Source organism: Wickerhamiella sorbophila, assembly GCF_002251995.1.
Source record: "Wickerhamiella sorbophila strain DS02 chromosome Unknown contig3, whole genome shotgun sequence".
Lineage (NCBI taxonomy): Eukaryota > Fungi > Ascomycota > Dipodascomycetes > Dipodascales > Trichomonascaceae > Wickerhamiella > Wickerhamiella sorbophila.
In genome coordinates this window covers 2298333-2312243 of record NW_020194004.1, presented here as the reverse complement: position 1 = coordinate 2312243, position 13911 = coordinate 2298333, and the positions used below count along the sequence as shown (strand labels likewise).

The window sequence follows — 13911 nt, the reverse complement described above, 5'->3', positions numbered from 1 at the left end:
CCTATAAATAATGGCGTCGTCAGAGGTGATTGAGGAGGCCGAAATGGCACTACGAGAGGCAGATCCGTTGTGTGTGCTTGCCAATGGACGAGTAAATGAGAGTAGGCAGTGTATGGAGCGGGCTATTGTCTTAAGAGCACGTTTATTGTTTCTGAACGACGCCCAAACCGACCAGCTCCAGAATATGGGTAATTTGTACGTCCTTTTGCGCACTTCTATCGAGCAGGCGGACAAGAACTGCTCCACCAACATCAAACAGTTGCAATCTGCTCAATCAATATTGCTGGAAGAGCTTTCACAGCTGGGCAAAATTAAAATAGACCCCGCATTCGTCAACTCCGGAGAAACCCTACGTAGCTTTGTGCATATGGACGGAATTCAGACCTTGCAGACCCAGACAGACGATTTGGTAGCGCAACTCAAACAGGGAGTGCGAGACTTGGTGGCTTTGCCTGATAAATTGCAGAAGGAGCTCATAGCGGTTAGGTCCCACCAGCCGTCTATGGATGAGTTTACAACGGGCAGTTTGAAAAACCTGGTCACCGATATGGCATCGATTGCTGAGCAGATGGGGCCCTACGCGCATGAAATGGCTCAATGGCTCGATAGCCTAACTCGCCATTATGATCTGTGTATTGAAACCCAAGAACTGGATTCTACAGAGGTCCAACAGGCGCTGGCGGTTGTGGAGGCAGATCGTTTGCAATTGGAACCGGCACTAAAAATGCTCCATGACGCAAGCGGCCAGATTTTACAGCTCTATTCAAAATCGCAGTCTTACTTGTCCACCCTCGAGTCTTTGTACGATCGATCGAATGCCTTTTTCGACCGCCTTGAGGCATTCACGTCTCATACACTACGAAAGTACGGTAACCAAGTGAATTCGCGCTACAATGAGTGTACGGTTCTGTTTGAGCAAGCCAATGCGCACATTGCAGAGCTTGATGGGTTAGCGGACTACTACAAACTTTTCCGCGAAGCATACCGGGCCACGGTCAACGAAAAAGTTCGCCGCAAACGCGCCCAAGGGCAGCTAAGTCGTCAAATTGCTGAGTATAACACTCAACTTGCCACTGCTCATGCCACTGAGCTGTCAGCTCGGGCTCGGTTCGTTGACGCTTGGGGTGATTTCCTACCAAAAGATCTCTGGACCCATTTGGACGCCGAACCACAAATATACTCGATTCCATTTGAACCAGAAGATGGGCTCGAGGATGAGGACTTCGAAGGTTAAGTACCTAATTATTTATTATATACAAGTCAAGGAGCGTAGTTCGCAGTTAGCTCTACAAACAATTCCTTGAGATCGTCCACTGTCATTGTGACACTCTTGCGGACACCACGTTCACGAACACTGATTGTTCCATCTTGGACTTCACGATCGCCGACAACAACCACAAACGAGGCAGAAAGCTCAGTAGCTCGCTTCAGTCGACCAGAAAGAGGTTCACTCTGTTTATAGACTTCGACGGCATAGGTTTGTTCACTAAGCGGAGCAGCACCATCATTTGTGCGAAAGTTTCTCAACCGCTCTGCAACCTGGTCTGCGTACTCGGCATGGGCATCAGAAACTGGAATGACAACTACTTGCCGAGGGTTCAGCCAGAAGGGCCATTTGCCAGAATAGTGGTCCATAAGCAACGCCATAAACCTTTCAACAGAGCCCAAAACGGCTCGATGAACAATCACAGGTACACCCGCTCCAGTCTTATCGTCGTAGGTAAGACCAAAGTTGCGAGGGAGCTGAAAATCGAGCTGAATAGTAGCAGCTTGATGACTTTTACCAAGGTTGTCTTTGACAACAAAGTCAATTTTAGGTCCGTAAAACGCACCATCACCTTCGTTAATCACCACGGGCTTAGCTGAGGCCTCAATGGCTTTTCTTAGTCCATCCTCGGCCTCGTCCCAAAGGGCTCGTTCTCCCATAAAGTCTTCGGGGCGTGTAGACAGCAGCATAGTATACTCTAGCCCGAAAACTTTGTAAACAGTATCCACCAAGGCAATAGAGCGTTCGATTTCCTCGGCCACTTGATCGGGGCGGCAGAAAATATGGCCATCATCTTGATGAAAACGTCGAACGCGAGTGAGGCCTTGAAGAGCACCAGAGGCTTCGTTACGGTGCAAAGAACTAAAATCAGAGTAACGAACGGGTAGTTCACGGAAGCTGCGTTCTCGACTAGCAAATAAAAGACAGTGACCAGGGCAGTTCATTGGCTTGAGACTATACTCGATTTTGTCAGTGTCATGGCCATCACACACGCCAAACATATCGTCCCTATAATGATCCCAATGCCCTGAAGTCTGCCAAAGCTCTTTCCGATAAAGTTGTGGGGTAACTACCTCTTGAAAGCCATAGCGGGTCATTTGAGCTTTCATGAAAGATACAAGCTTTCCAAACACATGAGCGCCTTCAGGATAAAAAAAGGTAGATCCAGGAGACCATGGGTGATTCATGTACAACTTTTGAACATCATTAATTTCTTTTATCACCGCGGTGGTGCTTTTATGTCGCACACTCTGCCAGACCCTGAACATTGCAGGTCAGTCAGCTGAGATCAGCCATAGCACATGTAAATTATTTAGTACTAAATGATAGGCAGTCGTTTATCGCACCACGCACGAATTCGTGGGCCACGGAAGTAAATAATAATCGGGAAGGGCATACCCAAGATGAGCATAAGAATACCAATTAGCGTGTTAGCCCAGCCATAGCCGAGCCGGTCGTACATTGCCCGACCGAATAAAGGGAAAGTACCTCCTAAAAGACCGCGACCTAGAACGACCGCAGCCAGAATAGAGCTTGCTAGTCGAGGATTGAGCTCTACTAAATACGATTGGATAGCTTGGAAGACAACAAAGATGCCACTTCCAAACAAAAACACGCCGATCATCGGCATGATCCAGTGCACTTTAGCTTCGGCACTCCATCCGTACCAGAATAGCCCAATACTCATAATAACAGTCGATACTGGTAGATAAAACAGCTTATCCTCGGGGCGACCAATACCTTTCTCCATGCGGGAAACGAAAAAGTTACGAATCAGAGGTGTCCAAAGTAGTGTTCCAGTGATCATTCCCAGACCTAAAGGAATATAGGCAAGACCGGTTATACCAACTGAGAAGTGGTAATAAGTTTGCCAAAGCCTAGGGAAACTAACCAACATGATATACATGAATCCGTAGACAAAGGCCATGTGGAGACCAAGGCCGGTGACAACGAAATTAGTGCAGAGGAAAAACACAGGCCTAACCACGGCATTGCGAATTTTCGTCCACATTGATTCAGTGCTAACCTCCCAAATTGTATGCAAGTTTGGGTTTCCTGTTTCTTTTCGCAGTTTTGCTGCTTTGCGACTCAACAGATACGGGGGATAAGATTCGCGATAGAACAACACACCAACAACAAAAGTCACACCAACAATAATAGAAACGATCCAAAAAGTCCAATGCCAATTTAAATATTCAACCACGAACCCGGCAATGATAGGGGCAATAACGGGGCCAATAGACGGCCCGATACCGTACAGTGCCAAGGGCCAAGTTCGTTCAACATCATCGTATAAATCCGCAAGTGTACCAGCACCTACAGCAATGGGGGCACAGTTGATGGTTCCTCCAATGATCCTGAATGCAATCATAGTGGCAGACGTAGGGGCGACTGCGCATGCAATATTCCAAATGGTACACCACAAAATAGAGGTTAAGAGAATGAGACGGCGACCAAAGACTTCTGAAAGGGGTGCAATGACCAGTGCACTAACTGCCCAGGTGAATACCATACAGGAGATGTACAGAGCACCGACGGTCTCATTATGATTATTGTAGGTTTCAAGAATGTCAGGTACGGCCGGCGCTAAAATAGAAGACGTCAGAGGAGCACACATTGTGAATAAAGAGACCAAAGCGGCGACTTTTGCCTTCTCCTTCTTCGACCAGTTTCGCGGATTTTTGGGATCATCTTCTCCATCCCAAGTAACCAGTTCAGGATCGATTTCAGCAAATTCCCGTCCGTCCATGGGGACCTTGTCCACGGCATCAGTCGAGATCCTGTCGTCGTCGATATAAGGCTCGCCCGCGCTTGTTTTCTCCAGGATGTCGCAGATCGTCTCCCGGGTTTTCTTGCGAGTCATTTCGATAACCTCATTGTCCGTTGTGCCATAAATCGTCTTTACAGAGTACCTAGACTCCAAGCGAGACAGGGGCTCAACTGTAACAGTGTCTGTGTGCGGGACTTCGTACTCGTCTGCAGAATCGTCCTGGTCATCTTTGGTGTAAAAACGAACCTCGTCGGCACTCGAGGTAACCGAGCTTTCATTCTTCATAATAGAATTACCCGACTTGGACGAATGCACGGATGCTGGCATCAAGCATACAAGTCAGTCAGGCGGCGATGATGGAGGGTTTTTTTTTCTGATACGAGGCTCGAGCCCTGCATGAAAATCGTACTGGTTTTTTTGGGTGGGCTAGGGCGGTTTGCGGGGCAAGCTCCGTGGAGAGCCAGACTTTCTCGGATAATAATGATCAATAAATAATTCTAAACAAAATACCAGTTTCACAAAAGCAAGACTAACTATTCAGTACTGCGAACGCTCGAAAATGAGTGGGTCAGATGCGATTCCTCTTGTTGTAATCCTCCCCAATGCACCATGCGAATGATGTGAACCAGCATAGGGTCGACGATTAGGCAACCGGATGAGCCCGTCGAGCAGACCTGCGAGTTAAGACTAAGGCAAGGGTTGAAGAAATGAGACCACCTAGACAGGGGAGGTTTTTTAAAGGAAATCTTCAGTCTATTGATATTCTTTGTAGAAAATAGGGTGGCAGAACGCCCCGCAGGGGTTTTCTAAAGCTATTTTAGAGGAGCTTGCGGTCAACAAACTGTTGATAAAGAGCAGCACCCAAACCAGCAGGCGAAGGCTCAACAATAACACCGGCATTCGTCAAAGCATTGATCTTAGACTTGGCATCGCCCTTTCCGCCAGCAACAATGGCGCCGGCGTGACCCATGCGGCGACCAGGAGGAGCAGAGACACCAGCAATGAACGAAACAACGGGCTTGGGAACAGCACGAGACTGGTTGTACTTCTTGAGGAACTCAGCAGCCTCCTCCTCGGCAGTACCACCAATCTCACCAATCATGATGATACCCTCGGTAGCCTCATCCTCAAGGAACACGCTGAGGACATCAATGAAGTTGGTGCCGGGGAAGGGATCGCCACCAATGCCAACAACAAGAGACTGGCCAAGACCAACCTTGGTGGTCTGGTTGACTGCCTCGTAGGTAAGAGTACCAGAACGGGAAACAACACCAATACGGCCAGGCTGGTGGATGTTGGAGGGCATAATGCCGATCTTGCACTTGCCGGGGGCAATGATACCAGGGCAGTTAGGACCAATGACCCGGGTCTTGTTCTGGGTCTTGAGGGCCTGGACAACCCGGATCATGTCGTGTTGGGGAATGCCCTCAGTAATTGCGACCGCCAGAGGAATCTCGGCCTCAATGGCCTCCATGATGGAGCCAGCAGCCAAGTGCGGAGGCACGAAAATTCCCGTGGCAGTAGCGCCCGTCTCCTTCATAGCCTCGGCAACCGTTCCAAACACAGGCAAACCAAGGTGAGTCTGGCCCGCACGCTTGGGGTTGGTGCCGCCGACGACCTTCGTGTTGTACTCAATAGCTTGCGTGGCGTGGAAAGTAGCCTGCTTGCCAGTAAACCCCTGGTAGATCACCTTGGTATCAGCAGTTAGCTTGATGTTGTCGCGGGTGTCCTCATACGAGCGTACGGCCTTGCCTGTGCTGAAAGCACGAACAGCAGCGCGAGGAATAATAGATTGACGTGCCAACATTTCGCAAATTAAGATCGTTTTATTCAAAGTCGTCGGTCGAAGTACTGCGTCGCCTTAATGACACGAAAGGTGATTACCGAGCTTTTCAACACAGCAGAGCGGGGAGAGGGGCAGGGAGGCCCCGGGCTTACCCGGCTGCAGCGGATCAACGGAAAATTTTATGCCGATCGGGACAACTTAGTTGAAAAACTGTAAACAAAAGGGTCATTACAAGAGATAAATAATAAATATGTACATTGACGTTAAGTTGATTGGGGGGGGGGTGAGTGCCGTGCTGCGTCCACTACGCAACAATGCCTAGCGTCAACAGCACAAGTTGGGCAAGAAATTGCATGGACCAGAACCCAACTTTGCGAATTCGACGGTTTCGCGCTTCGTGGTCCGACACGTTGAGGGCAAATGCTTCATAAAGGCTGTCGCTTGTATCGTCCATCAGTCGGCTGTCGTAGACAGTCCAGCTGCCGTCAAAATCTGACAACTTTTTCACAACTCGACAGTGGATCGGGATATAGGTGTCGCGGGAATTGATGTAGCCAATGATTGGATGCATCAGTGCGTTGTTGAAAGGATTCAGATCAGCGCTGTAGAGTGGCACCTGGGCCCGCGTGTTGTTGAACTGGACTCGGAGATCTATGAGCACCCGCTTCTGGGACTGCTCAGCCTCGAGCTTTTCATCAATCTGCGTGACAATTTCGGAGGGCTTTTGACGTCTGAACACAGCCTGCCAGCGCTCGAGCAAGTCAAGAACTTTTTCTTTTAGCGACATGACCGGAGCGTCTGCTGAGGGTAGCATGAGATCCGCCAAAAAGTCGACTGTGCCTGATTCAATCCAGCCAAACATTCCCTCCACGCCGCGATTCAAATGCCTCACGTCAACGTTGTCAATTCGCAGTCTTTGGATCCGCTGGTAGCTGTTGTTTTCCGTGGCATCAAACTGGTTAGCCAATTGGCGTGGATGCAGTGTAAACAGCGAGTTGTCGTAAGAACCAGACATGTTGTTCGCATTCAGAAAATCGTACAACAGCCACTGCTTTCGCAGCCTGGGCAAGTCGCACGAGTAGACTCCAACGTCGAACTGGCCACCTCCATTCGGTTGCATGACGGTAACCAAAACATCTTCCATCTTGAAACTGTTAACCACAAAGTCGCCTCTTTTGGGTACATTAACGTTTTTTGTCGGATCCCAGTCTGGATCCCACTTGAGGTGTCGACGATCTACTACACCCCGCATGCCTTTGAGATCTACCGTTTGCAAAATTCCTTGGCCGGAGAACCAGTGCCCAACGGAAAGAGTAACCGCGACAGAATCAATCGTGAGGTCAAATTGAGTGTAGTTGCCATCGTCATCAGCCTCAGTTTCTGTGCGGTGCTCTACTTTGGCCGCGGCGGCTGCAACGGATTGTGAGCCCACCCTGACTTTTTTCGTGGGCGGCCCAGGTCTTCGCGAAACAAAGACTTTGCGGAACACAATCGATCCCTTTTTCCAGTCTGGCACCATTGCCTCTTCAAAAATGACTCGCATTCCTGTTTCTTTGGTGACAATATTGCCCACAAACGTCGCGAGATGCTCTTCCAAGTTGAACTTGGACATGAACCAAATAAGCAGCGACAAAAACGTGGTGGTGCCCAGCACAATCCAGAGAATGTGGCCCCAGATAATCCAACTGAACATGGCGCTCAAATCGTCCGTGTTGAAGGGTCGCTGGGCTCTGATCATCAGCCACTTGAATCTTGCAGCAAGGCGGCCCAGGCGGCCCTGGGCCTGGCTTAGCATTTCCTGCTTATCTTGGTGTCGTAGCTCTCGTTTGCTCATCTTACTGGCCGGCGTTTCCGGCTCAGGCTTGGTCGAAAACGCCCTTTGCAGATTTTCCAGTCGATGGGCGCCAATGCTTGGCAGAACCGGACGCTTCAGTGTATAACACGTCATGGGAAAACTCTGGATTATAGAAACAGGCCTGTTCCTAACAATCCGGGGCAAAACTAGTGCGCAGGGACGCAATATACTGCCCCGCGCCAGTAAACGCTTCATCATGATTTGAGTTGATTGACAAAGATATTTCCTTTCAAAGCGGGCGAGTGGGTCCCTAACCCGGGATATATTGGAAGTGGCGGTGCGCGGACAAAAATGTCAAGCACTGGTTGAACAGAAATGACTTAAATAGAGATCTATTAGCTGTAGATCTTCAGTGCTGCTATGTACTGCGCTAAATAAAACCAAAATTGATTTCAAGCCAAAACAACATCTCTCTGTTGCATCCCCTTGCCTGGCGTTCCCAGCTATAACCTGATTACTCAGGCCAGCACCACTTCTTCAGCATGACTTCTTCAGTCGAAATTGATAAACTGAGTCTAGAGGACACCCCTAAGACGGTTTTACACTCCGCGCAAGATTTCACCGTCGTCCATCCGCTTTCTCACGAGTGGACTCTGTGGTACACAAAGCCTCCTAGCCACCCGGACGAAGACTGGAGTACTCTGCTAAAAGAGCTGGTCACCGTAAACACCGTCGAAGAATTCTGGGGTGCCTACAAGGCCGTTCCTAAGGTTGTCGAGCTTCCTTTTAAGTCTGATTTCTCTTTGTTCAAGAAAGGAATTCGCCCCGAGTGGGAGGATCCCGCTAATGCTCGTGGTGGTAAATGGATCTACGTCAGCCGCCAGATGCGCCCTGACATCGACGAGAAATGGCTTAATGTTATGTTGGCCGCCATTGGTGGTACTCTCGACTGCGATGATGAAGGCAAGGAGCTTGTAAACGGTATTTTCGTCATGTGCAGAAAGGGTGCCGTTAAAATTGCCATGTGGGTTACTGGCTCGCACGAGGCCACTCGTGACGTAGCTCTGCGCTTCAAGGAGGCTCTTGGCCTTGCTGATAAACCCAATGCTATCGAGTACCATGTCCACGATGAGGCTCGCACCAAGTCCAAGTCCGCAATCACTCTTTAAAGTGCCGGTTATACGCAGGCCTTTGTGTGTATGTCTTTTCTTTTCTTTTTAGCCTTGCGCTTTTCTCGAAGATATCGAAAATAAAAGTAGAAAAAAAAAGGATTTATTCTCTCGTAAACAAAAAAAAACAAATATGCTTGAGCATTCAATTTTTCTGGGCCGCTTGCTTTCAGTAGTTGCCGCGTAAATAACAATCGATGTCCTGCATCATTGACTTACGGCGGGCTTGCGCGGACGTTGGCGTCTGAGCGCCTACTGAATCGCCCCACGAGGCTGCCGCAGCTGCCGCAGCTGCCGCACTCCCGGTACTATCGTCAAAGGGCTCTGGAATCATGCCCCAAGATGTGGGTGAATTTTGAGAGGCTCGGGGAGCGTAATCTTGAGGAGGTAGTATCACATACGAATAAAATGGTGAGGACGCATTGGATACGGTAGGTATGTTTTCCAAGCGATGATCGATGCAGGGCATAGTGTCGTTGACTGTGGAGGAGGCCGCCGGTAGTGCTGGGTATTGGGGATCATTAATTGGCACTCCTCCGCACTCGCACGGGACGCCAAAGTATGTACTTTGAAAATTACTGCTTGAGGCTCGCAGCAGTCTCTTCAGTTCCTGAACAGAGATGCCAGTTTTCTCCGATACGCGCTCCCACCTGGTGCCCCAATCCTCCTCTATAGCTTGAATAGCCTTTTCGGTTAGTGGTGTCTCATTGTTTTTAGCATCGGGCTCCTTGAGATTCCGTAGATAGTGCATCTGAACACTCTGCCAACGAGGAATATCTAACGCGGATGCAATCTCTCGCCAAGTGCGGCCCTGATGGCGCATGAGGATCACTTTGTCCTCCGCTTCCTCGGTCCAATTCAACCGTTTACGGGTCTTGCCCGACGGATTGCGCGGAGTCTGGGTTGCTCGTCCTACTCGTCGCGCCATTGCTCTGTCGAAGATCGTTTTAAATCTCGGTGGTGAGGATGTTGTTTCTCGATCTATTGTCTACATACGTATAGAGTTACTTTTGAAAAATGTGACAGGTCTCATGGTCTTGCAGGAGAGCTGCAGCAGTGCCTTAGTATGCGTTTTCAGGAAATAAAATTAGTGTAAATTGAGCTAAGATGAATTGAAAAGCGTCCAAAAATCCGGGACCGCCCGCGGCAGGAAAAAAGGGGTTTTTTCATTACACATTAGCACCACCCGCCGCAGCGGCACCGACAGGTGTAGTGGTAGTCGCGGCAGCGGCAGCGGCAGCGGCACCCACCGGCGTAGTAGTAGTAGCGGCGGCGGCGGCGGCGGCGGCGGCAGCACCGACCGGAGTAGTCGTGGTGGTAACGGCAGCAGCAGCAGCGGCAGCACCGACCGGAGTAGTCGTGGTGGTAACAGCAGCAGCAGCGGCAGCACCTACCGGAGTAGTCGTGGTGGTGGTAACAGCAGCGGCAGCACCGACCGGAGTCGTGGTAGTCGTCAAGGCAGCGGCAGCAGCAGGCACAACCGGAGTAGTCGTGCTCGATGTCAAAGCACCCGCAGCGGCCGCAACACCGGGAGTCGTGGTACTCGATGTCAGGGCCCCCGCAGCGGCGGCGACACCAGGAGTTGTCGTTGTGGATGAAGTGGTAGACTGTGTCGTAGCAGCAGCAGCAGCAGCAGCAGCAGCAGTGCCCGTAGAGTCAGGGAACGAAATCGCTCCGCCAACTGCTGAGCCAGGATCCATGACCGGAGTGACGGTAGGAACTGTCAAGGCCGAATTCGTGAGTGTACCCAAACCAATAATCCCCGAGGGTGGTGTGGCAACAGTAGAAAACATCAGCGAAAACTTTTGCGTGTATACCGACTGGTAAGTCTGTGCAATACCATCTAGTGTGGCAGTGACCCAGACCATCGTGGGCTTTTGCACTAGAGAGGAAGAGGACGGCGGTGTCCACGACGATGTGACACGATCTATAGCAGCATTAGCAGGTTGAGGCAACGCAGCAAGAAGAAGAGCGGTATTTATCAAAGACGACCAAACCATTATTGGAGCAGACACGAACAATAACAGTACCTGTAGCAATGCGAACTAGTATCAGAGATGGAAGGCACGAGATATAAATACAAGCCGCCAATTAAAATAACCAACAGCTCAATAAAAAAGAACGTCTATGTGCTGCAACCAGAAAAAAAAGAGCACTAGTTCTGTGACAAGATTCGTGTTGTCCTTGATTACGTTTGCCTCCGTTTTTTATATGGCTGCACAACCAATCTCGCCGTTATTAATAGCAACAGGTGCTTCAGCGAGGACTGGGAGACGCAGATAGTGCCGATCGCTTGACCTGCGTGGGATATACTATGTAAAGTCACTATATACCGGTATTAGTTGCTCGCTACAGAGCTGCCACGTACCGCCTCACTGCAAAGTGTCACTGTGCTGCAGGAACTCTTCAGGAGACAGGGCAATCCCATAACCCTGACACCAGCGAACAACATTCGCGAGCAAAAAATAGCGATTACAGCCTGCAATTTCACTACAGCAATACTAGAGCAGCTCCTCCAGACTATAAACTGGCTTTCTCGCGTGCAGGGGAACCCCCTGATCTATAGTCCCAATTCCCCCTCCAATCTGCCTAAAGACCTCATTCAAAGTGTCGCACCACGTTCATGAGTAACCACCACCACAAAGATGGTGATCCAGAAGACCCGTCGAACAAACGCAATCCCAGTGTGACTTGGGAGCACATCAAAAATATGCCGCGTCAATCGTCCGTCAATGATGGAAATTCGTCAATGGACCCTGCGGCATCGCTGGAATCATCCGCAATGTCTTCGGCTGCTCCAGAAGGCGCGCCATTGAGAGACTCGCTGCGCACATTACCAGGCCACCTTGCGTCTGCCAGAAACAGATTCAACAGGCAAGCTCGTCCACCCCGGAATTTCAGCTGCGACGACGGTAGTGCTGAAATTGCTGAGGAGGTCGCCCAGCAACCTCCGGGCCTGGGACCGTATTCCCGCTCGTCATCTGTGCTTTTGCGCGCCAATTCGATCCCAGATATCCCTCAAACTGTTCTGGATGAGGACCCTGTAAATGAGACAGCAAGTGTGGACTCTACAGAATCCTTTTCGCTCCGAGACCGCCAGGATGCTATCAACTCTACACATCCATTCGGCATTCGTATTTGGAAACCGGCCCTCTATAAAAAGAAGCGTAGTGTCGAAACAAATGCTGAAGAGGATATACACTCGACGCCAGGTGCACTTGTACCTCTCTCGGTACGCGTGGGCAATGTCGTTTGGTCAATGACTTTTGGGCTGCTGCTCTTCTCAATCTGCTTGGTTGGGTCCTCGCTAGTGCTACTGGCTAGTGCGGCTTCGGAAACGGGGAAACGATATGGTAGGCTGTTGTTCAAATTGGGTCTGTTTTATTTCTGGCCCTTTGGAAAGTATATTCAGCTGGTGCTCAATGAATCTTACCGAAGCGAAGACGAGGGCCACGGCCGCCCTGTTTCCGATTACATGGAATGGCAACAAAACCACATTACCAACAACAACCCTGGCTCAACCCGCCACTTGTTCTTTGCTCCGCAGCCTCGCCGGCTGAGCGAAGTCAATCACGACCGCCGCCGTCCGTTTGGCCGCGGTGAATGGTCCGCCGCACGTGTCGTTTATTTTATCTTTTTCTACGCAATTCTTACTCCTGTCCAGGTTCTTATTTCCGTGGCCTGTTGGTTGTCGGTTGTTGGTGTCCCAATGGCGCGAGTTACTGCTCAGCTTCTTTATGATCTTCGCGTCCACCCGCTAGCCTTGCGTATTCGACGCTCGACGTCGTTCACTGAGGAGGAAAATGATCCAAGATTCGCGATTGTACTGTGTACTTACCGTGCGTTTGGGCTCAAGTACTACAAGTACACTTTCCATGGAATGAACATTATTCTAATCAATATGCTCACACTTGTTTTCATTGTGATTGGAGACTTTTATTCGCTAAAATTCCTTCCTGATGCTATACGCTTTGCTATGAGCTTGCTCTCTATCGTCCCTCTAGCCTACTTTATTGGCCAGGCAGTGGCATCAATTTCCGCGCAGTCTAGCATGTCAATGGGTGCCACTATTAATGCATTTTTCTCTACAGTGGTTGAGGTATACCTTTATTTGGTAGCGTTGAGAAGTGGCAAAGGTGAGCTGGTTGAGGGATCGATCATTGGCTCCATTATGGCCGGTGTCTTGGTTATGCCGGGCCTTAGTATGTGTGCTGGTGCCTTGAAGAGGAAAACCCAGCGATTCAATCCCAACAGCACCGGTGCTACAGCTACTATGCTAATGTTCAGTATTGTTGGCCTGCTCGCTCCCACGTTGTTTTACAGCATCAATGGCCGCACTCAGCTGGTTTGCGAACCTGCAGACTGCGTCCCCCCCCACGGATGCCAGTGCTCGTCATTCCGAGTGCCTGTGACTGCATTCGATGCACTGTATGTCGATGTGCTTCGCCCATTAAGTATTACATGCTGTGTGGCGCTGTTCATTTCATACATTGCAGGTCTCTTCTTTACTCTGAGAACCCATGCAGCAATGATTTGGGCAACTGGCACTATCGATGAGGATGATATTGCTGGCCATGATGCCCCTAACTGGAGTCGCAGCACTTCTTATATTATCTTGCTTGCCGCAACGTTGCTCTATGCAATTATTGCTGAAATCTTAGTTGACAGCGTCGACTTTGTTCTCCAGCACGTGCACATTTCCCAGCGGCTGCTGGGCATTACCGTTTTCGCTTTGGTTCCTAACACGGCCGAGTTTTTGAACGCTATTTCATTTGCCATCCTCGGCAATGTCGCACTGAGTCTCGAAATTGGGTCGGCCTACGCTCTGCAAGTCTGTTTGCTGCAGGTCCCTGCCGTGGTCATTGCAAGCCTTGGCTACACTAAATATGCCACGGGCAACATTTCAGAGTACGTCTTTACCATGCTTTTTTCCACTTGGGACGTGTGGACGTCTATCACCTGCATTCTGCTCTACACCAATGTGCACGCCGAGGGCAAGTCAAACTATTTCAAGGGCTCCGTACTGTTGCTGGCCTACGCCGTTCTTGTAACTGGATATTACTTTGACGATATCATTGAAGTTACTTTCGGTTCAGCGCCACGACTAGTTGTTCAGGCATAACA

General features: G+C 49.9%; 9 protein-coding genes across 9 annotated transcripts; 3 read left to right on the top strand and 6 right to left on the bottom strand.

Moving 5' to 3' along the window:
* Nucleotides 1-10: 10 nt before the first annotated feature.
* On the top strand, nt 11-1234 carry B9G98_03220 (Autophagy-related protein 17; the record flags this gene model as incomplete). The annotated part of the gene is made up of 1 exon (XM_024809777.1): nt 11-1234. One exon carries the CDS (start codon nt 11-13, stop codon nt 1232-1234), a length of 1224 nt encoding a protein of 407 aa, XP_024665545.1.
* A 26-nt stretch (nt 1235-1260) lies between these two features.
* B9G98_03219 (Threonine--tRNA ligase, mitochondrial) lies at nt 1261-2535 on the bottom strand (the record flags this gene model as incomplete). The annotated part of the gene is made up of 1 exon (XM_024809776.1): nt 1261-2535. The coding sequence occupies one exon, from the start codon at nt 2533-2535 to the stop codon at nt 1261-1263; it is 1275 nt and encodes a 424-aa protein (XP_024665544.1).
* A 50-nt stretch (nt 2536-2585) lies between these two features.
* B9G98_03218 (Efflux pump vrtL) lies at nt 2586-4364 on the bottom strand (the record flags this gene model as incomplete). The annotated part of the gene is made up of 1 exon (XM_024809775.1): nt 2586-4364. The coding sequence occupies one exon, from the start codon at nt 4362-4364 to the stop codon at nt 2586-2588; it is 1779 nt and encodes a 592-aa protein (XP_024665543.1).
* A 490-nt stretch (nt 4365-4854) lies between these two features.
* B9G98_03217 (putative succinate--CoA ligase [ADP-forming] subunit alpha, mitochondrial) lies at nt 4855-5844 on the bottom strand (the record flags this gene model as incomplete). Its single annotated transcript, XM_024809774.1, has 1 exon — nt 4855-5844. The coding sequence occupies one exon, from the start codon at nt 5842-5844 to the stop codon at nt 4855-4857; it is 990 nt and encodes a 329-aa protein (XP_024665542.1).
* A 283-nt stretch (nt 5845-6127) lies between these two features.
* On the bottom strand, nt 6128-7771 carry B9G98_03216 (Mitochondrial distribution and morphology protein 31; the record flags this gene model as incomplete). Its single annotated transcript, XM_024809773.1, has 1 exon — nt 6128-7771. One exon carries the CDS (start codon nt 7769-7771, stop codon nt 6128-6130), a length of 1644 nt encoding a protein of 547 aa, XP_024665541.1.
* Nucleotides 7772-8160: 389 nt separating this feature from the next.
* Nucleotides 8161-8787, top strand: B9G98_03215 (Eukaryotic translation initiation factor 4E-2; the record flags this gene model as incomplete). The annotated part of the gene is made up of 1 exon (XM_024809772.1): nt 8161-8787. One exon carries the CDS (start codon nt 8161-8163, stop codon nt 8785-8787), a length of 627 nt encoding a protein of 208 aa, XP_024665540.1.
* Nucleotides 8788-8956: 169 nt separating this feature from the next.
* Nucleotides 8957-9715, bottom strand: B9G98_03214 (hypothetical protein; the record flags this gene model as incomplete). Its single annotated transcript, XM_024809771.1, has 1 exon — nt 8957-9715. One exon carries the CDS (start codon nt 9713-9715, stop codon nt 8957-8959), a length of 759 nt encoding a protein of 252 aa, XP_024665539.1.
* Nucleotides 9716-9956: 241 nt separating this feature from the next.
* B9G98_03213 (hypothetical protein) lies at nt 9957-10787 on the bottom strand (the record flags this gene model as incomplete). Its single annotated transcript, XM_024809770.1, has 1 exon — nt 9957-10787. The coding sequence occupies one exon, from the start codon at nt 10785-10787 to the stop codon at nt 9957-9959; it is 831 nt and encodes a 276-aa protein (XP_024665538.1).
* Nucleotides 10788-11410: 623 nt separating this feature from the next.
* B9G98_03212 (Low affinity vacuolar monovalent cation/H(+) antiporter) lies at nt 11411-13909 on the top strand (the record flags this gene model as incomplete). The annotated part of the gene is made up of 1 exon (XM_024809769.1): nt 11411-13909. One exon carries the CDS (start codon nt 11411-11413, stop codon nt 13907-13909), a length of 2499 nt encoding a protein of 832 aa, XP_024665537.1.
* Between the last annotated feature and the right edge of the window lie 2 nt (nt 13910-13911).